This window comes from Eptatretus burgeri, chromosome 2 (genome assembly GCF_056783735.1).
Source record: "Eptatretus burgeri isolate ZD-2024b chromosome 2, Ebu_testis_v1, whole genome shotgun sequence".
Taxonomy (NCBI): Eukaryota; Metazoa; Chordata; class Myxini; order Myxiniformes; family Myxinidae; genus Eptatretus; species Eptatretus burgeri.
This window is the reverse complement of record NC_140962.1, coordinates 86,639,063-86,654,213: the sequence shown is the minus strand read 5'-3', so window position 1 is coordinate 86,654,213 and position 15,151 is coordinate 86,639,063. Positions and strand designations below refer to the sequence as shown.

Below are 15,151 nucleotides of genomic sequence, written 5' to 3'. Positions count from 1 at the left end.
CTGTTTTTAAGGATGGCATAAAGGACACAGGCATGAATAACTAATGTAATGGGATGATGTAGGAGACACTGGGTAAAACTGCGGTAAAACCTGTAATTTTTTTATTTACACCTCTTTAAACCTTTGTTTAAATTGAATTATACACTTGAACACTGCAGAATGCAAATCGTCTTCATAATACTTCGAAGAACCATGATATATATATATATATATATATATATATATATATATATATATATATATATATATATATATATATATATATATATATATATATATATATATATATATATATATATAGCATGAGTGGGCATGGCAAGTGAGAGGGTACATTATCGGGGTGAAGAAGAGGTCGACGATATGGCTATGTACAATGCTGATTGATGCTGTGTTCTATTGTGATCAATAAAGCTCCGTCTCCTAAACTGCAACTCAACATTGTCTAAATCTATCTTCCTACATAAAACACAGTGTGTATTTGTCTGTCCCCCTTCATAAGGATGACTTTAGTCAGCTTTTAAAGGCCAATCTTTTGACATGACTGTATTTTAATATGACATGACAAGGGAGGTGAAAGTCACTGCACATGATGTGCAATGCACACAGAGTAAAACGAGTGTTCATTTTCGTCCATAGGATGTCTAATAAATGAAGATATAAGCACACCTGACACCAGTCCGAGGCTTCAGACTTTGGCACGCTCAGGAGGCTGTACTGTTGAAATGAAACATCCCAGAAGATAAAGAAAATAGGGTCATTTGTACATGTCATGTTTTAAATGAACAGTTCTTGCTACCAAGCATCAGATCTTCCAATCTCCTTGAATATTTTGTTGTCCCTCGGACGTTAAGAATGATATCACGAGAACGAAAGCCTGAGCAAGGAACTTTACACCACACACCACGCACGCACACACACACGCACACACACACACACACACACACACACACACACACACACACACACACACACACACTTCATTTGTGTTCAGAACATGGTTGTGGGTAATATAATTGGTTGTGCCACTGATGCAATGGCCCCTATAGATTAACGTCAACCAACTGATAATTCTGGCAGTATGGGACGTCTGGGTTAACGTCCATCCAATAGATTGCACACATTGAAGAATTGCAACACCAGGATGACAGTTTATATCTTGGTTGACATTCAAACCCAGGCTAGATAGCTCAGGAGTGAGTGTGCATACCTCTCGGCTCTCCTGCCAGCCCATACCTCCACTTCTGCCCTCCCCCACTCCAGGGTATGTTCCAAACATGCCCTTTCTCTCCCATTACTCCTGTATCCTCTCCACCTCTTTACCTCCTCTCTTCACCCTACCCTCTCCTTTCATTCCTTTGCTTTTCCATGATGATGCATTGTGAGATATTTCCCTTTCTCATTTTAATTCCCATTTTGCATGTGAATAAATAAATGTCCCTAATGTTAGTTTTTCCTTGTTACTCAAGAATTTGCATAATCGAATCGAATCTCATCAAAATCGAATCAATTGGTCCTTGTCAAACACCCAACCTGTCTACCAAGTTTCGTCTGAATCAGGCCACAACTTTTTGAGATATCCTGTTCACAGAAAAACAAAGGAAGCGGTGAAAACAACAATTTGGAGGCGGCAGCGAGCTGGTTAGAATTGAGCGGTTATCAAACTTAATATGCAGAGATGAAACATTCAGAGGCACGTTTTCATGTTTTCGGAAACAACTCGACAAAGAAAATCCCACTCTCCCTGAGCCAGTGTTCATGATGTTGTTGCTATTCTAAAAAGTAAGGCCAATGAACATTTGTGGAAGACACTAACCACAGCTTTGTAAGAATCCTTCCCACTGTGCCCGTGGCATCTTGCATTGCAGAACGCTCAACCTCCAGCATCAAAAGACTTTTGAAAACTATTTTCATCAATGGGATGGGAGTTCATCAATGGGACAGGCAAGACTGAATCATGTTTCTGTTTTTTAATGGTCACCAAGAACTCACGAGAGAATTACATGGTATATTGGATTGCTTACAGACATTAGATTGCTTACAGCAAAAGAGAGATGTGTTGTCTTTTAAGCTGGGACATCAGTGAAGCTCGCAGGATGGCCTAGACCTAGACCATAAAGCTACGTACACATACTTTCCTCAAAGCTGTCCAGCCAGGTCCATTACCAATCAGCTTGTGGGGTGCTCGAAATCCTTTTGTGATGAAATTCAATGTGAACACTGAACATTGTGTGAAAATGTTCCATTAGCTACCTTATTATTACGATTGTTTATGTTTCAGGTATTGCTTTGATTGATAGTGAATCAAAGCCTTATTGAAGTCTGCTTGTTTGTATCTTACACAACACGTAACAGGTGTATGTATTCCTCTGATCATTTCATTGGTTGGAGTATCATTTTGAATCAGATTACGGCGGCCACCAACTAGCCTCTTTGAAGAATGATGTTGGACTTTCCTTGCGGCTGTGCATTGGTTTCCAGACGAGGGCCAGAAACTCGTTCTTTTGCCACGAGAACCAAGCGTACCCTCCAGCACTCTCTCATTGTGGAAGCCTCTATCTATGTGCCAAGAGTGACCTTACATGCCTGGAAGACTTTTCTGAGGCCCAGCCAGAGGCTCCTGCTAAAACCAGTATAATTCTTGATGGGGCTGCCATCATCCAGATGTTGAAGTCAGCTGCTGCCAAGAAATTTGATGACTATGCCAGTCAGATCTTCATCCTCTCCCTGTCCACAAAGCTGCAGGATGCGTCATGCCTGGCTCTAGTGTGGGTCACCACTGAGGATTTGCTGAAAGGCATGGTCAGAACAAAACATGGGAAAGGAATGTGGAGATGTCATATCTGCAGCAGCCATACCAGGAAATTAGCAGAGCTTCCTCTGCGTGGACTGCAACAAGACAGCTGTTCAGGTTCCTGTCAGAAACTCTCAAGTGGTTTGACAGGGAAGACAAACAGCTTGTCATCACTGATTAAGAGAGAGGTCTCAGCAAGCCACCTCTGGAGGATCTGGCATCACTCACTCCATGCAGCCCTGAGGAAGCAGACAGTCACCTGTTGCTGCATACATCACATGCAACACAGCATGGCCACTGCAAGATTCTGATCCGGATGGTTGACATAGATGTCGTGGTGTTGGTTGTGTCTGTGGCACAGTGACTGCAACCAGATTAACTGTGGTTGGCATTCGGAACTCAAAAGAGCTTTGGGTACTTGGCATCCCACAAAATGGCAGCTGGGCTTGGACCAGAGAAGTCCTAAGCGATGCTGGTGTTTCACGCTCTGACAGGGTGCAACACAGTGTACAGTTTTTTGTGTGGTAAGAAGACTGCCTGGGCCATCTGGGTTGTGCTCTTGGAATTAACAGATGCACTACTGAAGGTGTCCTCAGCACGAAGGACCATACCAGAAGATGTCCTGCACTGCATTGGAAGGTTTGTCATCCTTTTTGTGTGACCAAACAAGCACCGGCACTGACATAAAGCTCGGACGAAGCTGTTTGCAAAGAAGAACAACTTGCAGTTGATTCCATGACCAAGGGCAGCTCTAGAGCAGCATGTGAAGAGGATGATCTACCAGCTACCAGGGATGTCATGTGTGGGAGAGACACTGCTACCACGGCCAGAGCTTCCTTCAATAATCAGCTGGGGCTGAACCAAGACTGACAATGGCCTGTTTGAGCCACACTCGACGACTCTACCCAATGCAGCCAAGCGCTGGTGTCGTGCGAATTCAAGAAGGAATGTGTGAATTGATGCAGTTGCAAAAAAGGCTGCACTTCCATGCATGGCCTTGTGAGGAGCGGCGTTCTCAGCACTGACTTTTCTGGTATCCCGTGATACATGGCTGAAACATCGACTGCGCAGACAATGTTCGGGTATTTTCAGTTTCATTTAAAGTTAATGTTTTTGTTGTCGCCTGTGTCTGCCACAGCAATTCGAGAACAAAACGGTCTCATGTAAATGTCAATAAAACTACGTTTAATATGCGGTTTTTAAATATGCATCACTAAAAATGGTTTTCTTTCACCTTGCAGTGTTCAATTAACCCCACTTGGCCAACCCACTTCCTCTTACTCGATCAATTCCGTCAAGTTACTCCCTGCCGTCATACGGCCATTTTGTAAAATGGCTGCCATGGACGTCAGGGGGGCCGAATCCACGACGCCTCAAGATCCAGATCTGTTCACAATTCATTGCTCTTCCTGTGACGAATTCGACGCTTATATCATTAAATGCACAATCGTTGAGTATTTTTCAGCTATGCTGCCCCACCACAATGCAATTTATTCCACTACCCTTTTTAAGGAAGATGTGAACAGGTGTGTTCAGTGACCATGCGGCTCGCTAGCGCTTGCCAAGCCAGCCGTTCCTCGGCGGTTTCTAATGTAGTGCTTAAGCCGCTTGGTGAGCGCTGCACAAGAAACTTGATAAATGAACACAACTCCAGTTACACAACAATTGAAGTAGTTTAAAATGTGTTCTCTCGCAATCTCGGTGAGCATAATTTCAGCATCTTCTTCCTCTTTCGGCTTGCTCCCGTTAGGGGTCGCCACAGCGGACCAACCATCTCCATTTCGCTCTATCCTCCACATCTGCCATTGACACTCCAACCACCCGCATGTCCGCCCTCACCGCATCCATGAACCTCTTATTTGGCCTTCCTCTTCTCCTCCTGCCTGGCGGCTCCATCTTCAACATCCTTCTCCCGATATACTCCGCTTCCCTCCTGTGCACATGTCCAAACCATCTCAATCTCGCCTCTCTCACTTTGTCTCCAAACCGTCCTACCTGCGCTGTCCCTCTCATATACTCATTTCTTATCCTATCCATCCTCGTCACTCCCAACGAGAATCACAGCATCTTTAACTCTGCCACCTCCAGCTCCGCTTCCTGTCTTTTTGTTAGCGCCACCGCCTCCAAACCATACAACATAGCTGGTCTCACTACCGTCTTGTATACTTTCCCCTTCACTCTTGCAGCTACCCTTCTGTCACAAATCACTCCTGCAACTCTTCTCCACCCACTCCATCCTGCCTGCACTCTCCTTTTCACTTCTCTCCCACACTCTCCGTTACTTTGGACAGTTGATCCCAAGTATTTAAACCAATCCACCTTCCCCACCTCAACTCCTTGCAACTGCACCATACCACCACCCTCCCTCTCATTTACGCACATGTACTCCGTCTTACTCCTACTGACTAACATTCCCCTTCTCTCCAGTGCGTACCTCCACCTCTCAAGGCTCACCTCAGCCTGCTCCCTACTCTCCCTACAGATCATGATGTCATCCGCGAACATCATAGTCCATGGAGACTCCAGTCTGATCTCATCTGTCAACCTGTCCATCACCATTGCAAACAGGAAAGGGCTCAGAGTCGATCCTTGGTGCAATCCCACTTTAACCTTAAACCGGTCTGTCATTCCTACCACACACCTCACCGCTGTCACACTGTCCTCATACATATCCTGCACGATCCTCACATACTTCTCCACCACTCCCGACTTCCTCATACAATACCACAACTCCTCTCTTGGCACCCTATCATAAGCTTTCTCTAAATCCACAAACACACAATGTAACTCTTTCTGGCCTTCCCTATACTTCTCCATCAACATTCTCAAAGCAAACATCGCATCAGTGGTGCTCTTTCCTGGCATAAACCCATATTGCTGCTCACAGATCGTCACCTCTCCTCTCAACCGAGCTTCCACTACTCTTTCCCACAACTTCATGGTGTGGCTTTGCAACTTTATCCCTCTGTAATTTCCACAGCTCTGCACATCACCCTTGTTCTTGAAAATTGGAACCAGTACACTTAATCTCCACTCCTCCGGCATCCTCTCACTTTCCAAGACTTTATGAAACAATCTGGTTAACAACCCCACTGCCATCTCTCCGAAACACTTCCATGCCTCCACTGGTATACCATCTGGGCCAATCGCCTTTCCACTTTTCATCTTCTTCATAGCAGTCCTCACTTCATCCTTACTGATCCACCCCACTTCCAGATTCACTATCTCCACCTCTTCCAACCTTCTCTCTCTCTCTCATTTTCTTCATTCATCAGCTCCTCAAAGTACTCCATCCACCTTCTCAACACACTCTCCTCGCTCGTCAGCACATTCCCATTTGCGTCCTTTATCACCCAAACCTGCAGCACATCCTTCCCAGCTCGGTCCCTCTGTCTTGCCAATCGGTATAAATCCTTTTCCCCTTCTTTTGTATCCAACTTCTCATACAGCTCGTCATATGCCTTTTCCTTGGCCTTTGCCACCTCTCTTTTTGCTTTTCAATGCCACTCCTTGTACTCCTGCCGACTTTCTTCATCTCTCTGACTATCCCACTTCTTTTTCGCCAACCCCTTCTTCCTTATACTTTCCTGTACTTCCTCATTCCACCACCAAGTCTCCTTATCTTCCTTCCTCTGTCCAGATGTCACACCAAGTACCTTCCTAGCTATCTCCCTCACAACTTCTGCTGTCGTTGCCCAATCATCCCACCCATCTTTACCACCATCCAACACCTGTCTCACCTCCTCCCTAAATTTCATGCAACAGTCTTCCTCCTTCAGCTTCCACCATCTGGTCCTTGGTTCAGCCCTCACTCTCTTCCTCAACCTCACCTCTAAAGTCATCCTACAGACCACCAATCGATGCTGTCGAGCTGCACTCTCCCCTGCCACCACCTTACAGTCTCTAATCTCTTTCAGGTTGCATCTCCTACTTAAGATGTAATCCACCTGTGTGCACTTTCCTCCACTCTTGTATGTCACCCTGTGTTCCTCCTTCTTGAAATACGTATTTACCACTGCCATTTCCATTCTTTTTGCAAACTCTACCACCATTTGCCCTTCCACATTTCTCTTGTTGAGACCGTACCTCCCCATCACCTCCTCATCCTCTTTATTCCCTTCCCCAACATGTCCATTGAAATCTGCTCCAATCACCACTCTTTCATCCTTGGATACACTCTCCACCACTTCATCTAACTCACTCCAGAAATCTTCTTTGTATTCCATCTCACACCCCATATGTGGGGCATATGCACTGATGACATTCATCATCACCCCTTCAATTTCCAACTTCACACTCATCTGGTTAACAACCCCACTGCCATCTCTAAATGTACCTAAATGTACCTAAATGTACCTAAATTCAGCATGTACCTAAATTATTCGAATAAATATATTTTTTTGTTTTTTCACTTATGTTCTTCAACAGTATATATTTATATATTCTAAGATGTTGATCGATATTTGTGTGTTCGTTCACCATTACAAAAGTAGTTTTCTGCTTAATGATTATGGGAATATTGAGCGGTGTATAAGAGGCGCATTGTTATGTTGAATCATTACAAGAGTAAATACTGTACAACATTTTCGTAAATGTAGTTTTTTTTTTTTTTATAAATTCGTTTTCTTTGTTTTTTTTTAATATAAAATGTTTTTTTTTTTTAAATGAAATAGCTTACTATGATAAAAACCTAAGAGAATCAATCGATCGAAAGCGGCTGTCACTTCAACGGTCGGTCCGCATGGCTCTGGGACGGAAGCGGCGTGGTGGGAGAGTTCGGGGGAGGACAGGCCCCGGCCCCGGCCCCGGCCACGGCCCCGGCCCCGGCCCCGGTCCCGGTCCCGGCCACCACAGCGGCGAGTCGAAACGATCCAGGAAAAGTGTTGAACATGGAGACGAGACGAGTCCGAGTCCGAACAGGTCAGGCCGGGTTTCCAGGGCATTCTAAAGGACCAAGAGCAATGCGCGTGTTTCATTAACTGTACACAGTTTGCGTGAAACGAGTCTTTAAATATTAATAAAGCGTAATTATTTGTATATTGTAATGAATGTACCGACATACAATAATAATAATCATCCAACAGAGCGTTGGGGTTGCCATAGCAGCGACGAGGCTACAATCCTGGAGCAGGCTAAAAAAGAAGTCGGAGCAGGATTTTGTAATCCGATCAGAGTGCCGGCGACAGCTCACCGACTGTTCGTGAAGGACACCGTGGGATCTTTAAGTTCCACCAACGAATGCTGGCACACGGGACGCCCAATTCAACGTCCATCCGAGGGACGGCACGCACATTGATGGATCATCCTGCCTGTGGAACAACGGGATGACAGTTTACAGCTGGGTCGCGATTCGAACTCTGGGTAGATAGCTTCGAGGCGAGTGTGCGTAATTCTGTGGTCTCGGCGTCCGCCATCCTTCGAGCTGCACCGATGACCCAGCTTAAAACACAATACGTCTCACTAGAGGTGTGAGCGATCCAATGTGGGTGTGTGGACTGTAAGTGATCCAATGTGGGTGTGAGCGTGTAAGATCCGAGCGATCCGATGTGGGTGTGTGGGTGTAACATCCGAGCGATCCAATGTCGGTGTAAGGACTGCAAGCGATCCAATGTCGGTGTGGGTGATCCAATGTGGGTGTGACATCCGAACGATCCAATGTGGGTGTGAGCGTGTAAGATCCAAGCAATCCAGTGTGGGTGTAAGGACTGGAAGCAATCCAATGTAGGTGTGTGGACTGTAAGCGATCCAATGTGGGTGTGGGCGATCCAATGTGGGTGTGTGGACTGTAAGTGATCCAATGTGGGTGTGAGCGTGTAAGATCCGAGCGATCCAATGTGGGTGTAAGGACTGTAAGCGATCCAATGTCGGTGTGGGTGATCCAATGTGGGTGTGTGGGTGTAACATCCGAGCGATCCAATGTGGGTGTGAGTGTGTAAGATCCAAGCAATCCAGTGTGGGTGTAAGGACTGGAAGCGATCCAATGTAGGTGTGTGGACTGTAAGTGATCCAATGTGGTTGTAAGCGTGTAAGTTCCAAGCGATCCAATGTGGGTGTAAGGACTGTAAGCGATCCAATGTCTGTGTGGGCGATCCAATGTGGCTGTAAGCGTGTAAGATCCGAGCGATCCAATGTGGGTTTAAGGACATGAAGCGATCCAATGTGGATTTAAGGACATGAAGCGATCCAATGTGGATTTAAGCGTGTAAGATCCGAGCAATCCAATGTGGGTGTCGGCGTGTAAGCGATCCAATGTGGGTGTGAGCGTGCATGATCCGAGCGATCCAATGTGGGTGTGAGCGTGCAAGATCCGAGCGATCCAATGTGGGTGTGAGCGTGCAAGATCCGAGCGATCCAATGTGGGTGTGAGCATGCATGATCCGAGCGATCCAATGTGGGTGTGAGCGTGCATGATCCGAGCGATCCAATGTGGGTGTGAGCATGCATGATCGGAGCGATCCAATGTGGGTGTGAGCGTGCAAGATCCGAGCGATCCAATGTGGGTGTGAGCGTGCATGATCCGAGCGATCCAATGTGGGTGTGAGCGTGCAAGATCCAAGCGATCCAATGTGGGTGTGAGTGTGCAAGATCCGAGCTATCCAATGTGGGTGTGAGCGTGCAAAATCCGAGCGATCCAATGTGAGTGTGAGCGTGCATGATCTGAGCGATCCAATGTGGGTGTGAGCGTGCAAGATCTGAGCGATCCAATGTGGGTGTGAGCGTGCAAGATCCGAGCGATCCAATGTGGGTGTGAGCGTGCATGATCCGAGCGATCCAATGTGGGTGTGAGCGTGCAAGATCCGAGCGATCCAATGTGGGTGTGAGTGTGCAAGATCCGAGCTATCCAATGTGGGTGTGAGCGTGCAAAATCCGAGCGATCCAATGTGAGTGTGAGCGTGCATGATCTGAGCGATCCAATGTGGGTGTGAGCGTGCAAGATCTGAGCGATCCAATGTGGGTGTAAGCGATCCAATGTGGTGAGTTCTTGGTGACCATTAAAAACAAGCTCAAATGAGCCAAGATCCTCATACTCTTAATGATGACGTCATAAAAACGAATATGACGTTATTGTGATGTATCAGGTTTGTGATAAATTATCCGTGCTAATGCCCGGCTTGATTCCCACAAGCAAAATTCACACAGCTTGCCTAGTTTCGGAGATAATGGTATAGGCGATTGCCATTAGCGGTGATAGTATGACGTCAACTTTTTTTCTAGGAAGTATTTCCAAAATTGGAGATGGTTACTGCCTGCGCGTGGGCTTTCTGTATATACATGGCAAGTTTCACGAATATCCGATGAAAACTCTGGGTTGTGAAACAAAAAATAGGAATGACCATAAAAATTGATATGACATCATCGTGATGTATCGTATGTGCGGTAATTAATCTCTGCTAATTCCCTGTTTGATTCCCACAAACAGAATTCAAAAAGCTTGCCAAGTTTCGAAGATAATTTTTCAGGCGATTTCCATTAGCGGAGATATTTTGACGTCATAACTTTTTTTCTAGGAGGAATTTTCAAAATCGGAGATGGTTACTGTCTGCGCAGGGTATTTGTACATATACATGCCAAGTTTCAGGAAGTCTCGATGAAAACTGTAGGCTGTGAAACAAAAAAGTCCACAAGAAGAAGATGAAGAACAACAACATGAGTAAGACTTAGAGATCCTCCACGAGGATCTAAAAAGAAACACGATTCAGTCTTGCCTGTCCCATTGATGATCTCCTATCCCATTGATGAAGAGGGTTCTCAAAAGTCTTTTGAGGCTGGAGGTTGAGCGTTCTGCAATGCAGGATGCCACAGTGGGTGTTCGTGAAGGACAGAAAGGGGAAACAACAACAGCAGGGCGGATGGAGAAAGTATACGGAGACAGACAAACAAGGGTTGCAGGTAACGATGAGGAGTCAGTCTTAAAGTGGGAAGGATTCTTCCAAAGCTGCGGTTAGCATCTTCCACAAATGTTCATTGGCTTCACTTTTTATGCCTCTGCTGATGAAGTCGCTGGAGCCATCGTGTTTTCATGTTGTCCGTCCGGCTGTCCGTGCGTCCGTGATAGGTTTTCATGACCGCGATAACTTAAAGGCCGATGGGATCCAAGTCAAACTTGGTACAAGTATGTATAATGATGTAAATATGAACTGATTAGATTTTCGGGTCAAAGGTCATAGGTCATGTAAGGTAATTGTAACCGCACTAACTTGTGAACTACTGATGGGATTTTGACCAAACTGCTATCAGTATACAGTATCAAGCAAAGATGAACTGATTTAGATGGCAGCATCAAGAGGTCAAAGGTCAGAGTCCGTGATACTTTTTCATTTCCGTGATAACTTAAGAACGGCTGAAGGGATCCAAGTCAAACTTGGTACAAGCATGTATAATGATGTATACATAAACTGATTTGGTTATGGGGTCAAGAGGTCAAATGTCGGAGATCATGTGAGGTAAAAATATGATATTTGAGAACAGCTGAAAGGATTTAAATCAAACGATACAAATATGTGTAATGATGTGTAATAATATAAGCGGAGACACATCTGTGGACATTGCGGTGTCGAAGAGTACCGTTGGAGTTAAAAAAGCAACGACGTCATGAACACTGACTCGTGGAGAGTGGAATTTTTTGATGCAGTCTGGCATCTCTGCTAATTCTGTTAGCCCCGCTATTTTCTGTCTGACCCCGCTATTCACGAGTTGTACGTTCCTGAAAAAATATCGCGCATGTCAGTGCTTATTTATTTATGTTTTCTAAACATATATTTTTTTAAAACATGGTCGAAGCTCGTTGAAGAGCAATTACACAGAACATATCAGGACGCAACATCGCAAGGAGAACAGCAGGAGAAAGGGGAAACAACAACAGCAGGGCGGATGGAGAAAGTAGACGGAGACGGACAAACAAGAGATGCAGGTAACGATGAGGAATAAGGGAAAACACAAAGTGTGGACAATATGGATACATAATCCAAATTGTGTTTGACTGGCCAGTTTGTATTTTTGTCAAGGTCTGAGGAGAGGGAAGAGGCTGCTGCCTGTCTGTCAGAACGATGAGAGAAGTCATGACAGAGAATGGAGTCATCAGCAAAGATATAAAGAGGATTTTCCACAGTGTCATTGAGATCATTGATGAAGATTAGGAATAATATGGGGTCAAGAACACTGCCTTGGGGAACTCCAGCCTTGACAGGAAGAGGAGATGAAAGGGTTCTGTTGAGAGCTACGCCTTGCCTGCAAGAGCGGAGGAAGTCAGTTATCCAAGAGTGGAGTTGGTCGTGGATTTCATAGGCAGACAGTTTGGAGAGCAGAGCAGGATGCCAGACTGCATCAAAAGCTCGACATATGTCCAGAGAGATGGCCCTGATCTCATGTCTGATATTGAGGGCTTCTACCATTGTTGGGAGAGAAGAAGCAGCATGGCCAAGGTAGAGTTACCAGGTCTGAATCCGAATTGATGATCTGAGATGAGGTTGTTGGAGAAAAGGAATGGTTTTATGTCAACTGTGATGATGGATTCCATGATCTTGCTGATGATTGGAAGTACGGTAAGCTAATGGGGCTGTAGTTAAGTGGATCCGTTTTTGCACATTTGTTATATAATGATGTGATTTTTTCAATTTCCCAGGTGGATATAGGAGACTATTCCTGAAGTGTTAAATAAATAAATAAAACCGCAAATATGTGAAGCACAAATGTAGAACCAGGTCACACTTTATGACCGAATATGCAGGGTCTGTGAATAGTGAATCCACGAATAATGGGGTCCAACAGTATGGAATGATATCTCAAAAAGTTGTGGGACGGATTCAGATGAAACTTTGTGGATGAGTTGGGAAGGTGACAAGAACAAGCCAATTCGATTTTGGAGGTCCAGATCCAGTTCAGGCCTATCAGTGGGATACAAAACGTGAACTGTTCAGCTTGGCGTAGGTATGTGCTCCACCAAGTGCCATTCTAGATTAAGATGTTGGTAAAATAAATTTGATTATGCTTAAAAAGCACCAAAATGTTGGCATGATTTAAAGTCATCTTATGGTCAGAAATGGCTGAGACGACAGGAGAGACCCTTCTGGGATCACCCTTGGGCCCCAGAACTTACTAGACCACCTGTTGTGGTTGGATCATCGACTGGCAATATTTCATTTGGACCTGCAACTGAAAATACTGTTGCGGGCCGGTGGGGTCGGGTGAAAAGACCACTAGGTGGGGGACCACTATGTCGATTACCACCAGACTCCCCGGAATTGTAGGCTGTCGCTCACGGATAATTCCATGACGTGGCGGATCGCTTAACCGACCGTGGACACCAATAACTCAACCGCATGACCTCGGGTCCTCCCGCCGATGGAATCGGGTTACCTAATTAACCACGCGGTTTAACTACCGGGGAACCATGCCCTCGGTACGTTTTGTCTGAACCGGATCACTCTACCGGATCGGATGCAGCCGAGCGGCACTGCCAAGGACGTACCGGCTCGAAGGAATGGACCGTTGGGAATAAAGACCCGGCTAAACCTGGATTCGAACCATGCTGGACCATTGAGGGAAAAGACAAAGGCGAGCTGGGAACATTTCTACAACAATTATTTATTTACAGCAAGCGAGGAAAAGCATGTGGCACAACAAATGTTTATTAACCTCCGCCATCGAAGATCAGAGGTTACTGTTTTCACCCCTTTCTGTTTTTGTTTGTTTGTTTGTTTGTTTGTTTGTGAACAGTATTATGGAAAAACTCCTGGACGGATTTCGACGAAACTTGGTTGGGGGGGGTTCGGTCTAGTCCAAGGATCATGCCATTAGATTTTGGAGTTGGTCCCCCCCCCCCCAAAAAAAAAAATTGTTGGAGAAAAAAAAAATTTTTTGCAACTTTTTTCAACAAAATTTCGATTTCTTTTTTTTGCACTTCTACATGTTTTAAGTGATTTCCAATCCCCCCCCCCACCTCCCCCCAAAAAATGTTGGAGAAAAGAACTATAACTGTCAGCACTGTTGACATATTTAATGAATAAGATATAAGGTTCACTTGAGTGACCCAGCAGTATTGGCGGCGGAGGTTTTGCACTCTCCCGAGTGCTCCCCCTCTCGTTGGGTATGTAATGTAGGGAAAGAGGAGAGGGGCGTGGGGGGGGGGGTGCGACAATAATACAAGCAACTTACGAAAGCAGACACAGTGCAGACTTGACGCGCGATTATTCACAATAACAACAATAAAAGATCTTCTACAGGCTTACTTATCAGATGCGCCAGCACACTCAGACACACACACACAGAAAAAGAAGAAACCCCAAATGTGAAGGAATCTTGCAGCCAGGGAGGGAGGGGGTAGAGGTTGTAGTTTTTGGTACCTGGGTGTTTCAGGGGTGTGATGTTCCGTGGTGTGGCACCCGACAATAGCCGCGCTGTTCAGGCCACAGCCGCACGTGTGAAGATCGTGTTCTGAACAGGAGGAGCTTGAGCGGAGAAGGGAGGAGTCCAGAGGGCGAAGGTGGAGCAATAGACGGACCAGGCGGGAGGCGATCCGTCGAGATCGTGTGGGCGGGGACGGGATGCAGGAACACTAACTTCTACAATTCTCAACACACTTCACTCCTCCTTCAATTCCTCATTCCTTCCAAATTCCCTCTTTACACGGAAGATTTCTCCGTGCTTCATAGAGTCCGAGGTTCGGGGATGGGCCATGCCGAATCCAACGTCATCGTCCGAGTCGGGCATTCCGACTGGCTCTGACCCCTCATGTGGTCCGCCTTCCTGGGCTTGGCTTTGGCCAGACACCGGTACACTCCACACCCGGAAAACGAGACTCAGGGTAGACGGTGGTACGCTGTGGTAAGCGAGACAAGGGGAGCAAGCGAGGCAGAAGGCACCGTGGGAAAGAAAAGGTGGGAATAAAATAAAAGGGGAAAAATGATTTAATAACCTAACTAATAGCCCATCGCAACGCACTCCCTGCTGTCCTGCTAGACAAAAGGTAGGGACCTAACTACATGTATATTAATGGAATAACTGACTCGGGACAACTATCTGTTGTGTGCATGCGGTTCCGAGAACCGCAACAATACTAAATACATCACTGTCTGGGTGGGTGGGTGGAGATTTCCCATTACTTGCTGTAAAAAGCATAGTCTGTATATGGCAAGAAAACTCTATAGATGTTTGTGTGGTGTGTCTAAAGGGTCAAAGGTGTCTGAGGGGTGTTAAGGTCTCAAGGGTCTAAGTACTCCAAAGGGTTTGTCCTTTAATGTAGGGGGACCAGAAGGGTCTGAATGGGTTTAAAGGTGTCTAGACATCTAAAGGGATTTTTTTACCAAAAGAAGTTAGGGTCTAGAGGGGTCTGTCTAATGGATATAAAAGGTTTGAGGGTCA

General features: G+C 45.7%; 1 protein-coding gene across 3 annotated transcripts in view; it reads left to right on the top strand.

Moving 5' to 3' along the window:
• Window positions 1-7,492: 7,492 nt before the first annotated feature.
• UTP25 (UTP25 small subunit processome component) overlaps window positions 7,493-15,151 on the top strand; it is a 52,472-nt gene continuing 44,813 nt past the window's right edge. The window contains exon 1 of one of the 3 annotated variants that reach the window (XM_085870165.1): window positions 7,493-7,711. In XM_085870165.1, the coding sequence (XP_085726291.1) occupies window positions 7,533-7,711 (179 nt within the window). In that variant the 5' untranslated portion in view covers window positions 7,493-7,532. The remainder of the gene's footprint in view (window positions 7,712-15,151) is intronic. The other 2 variants (XM_085870163.1, XM_085870164.1) reach the window with 2 other exon arrangements.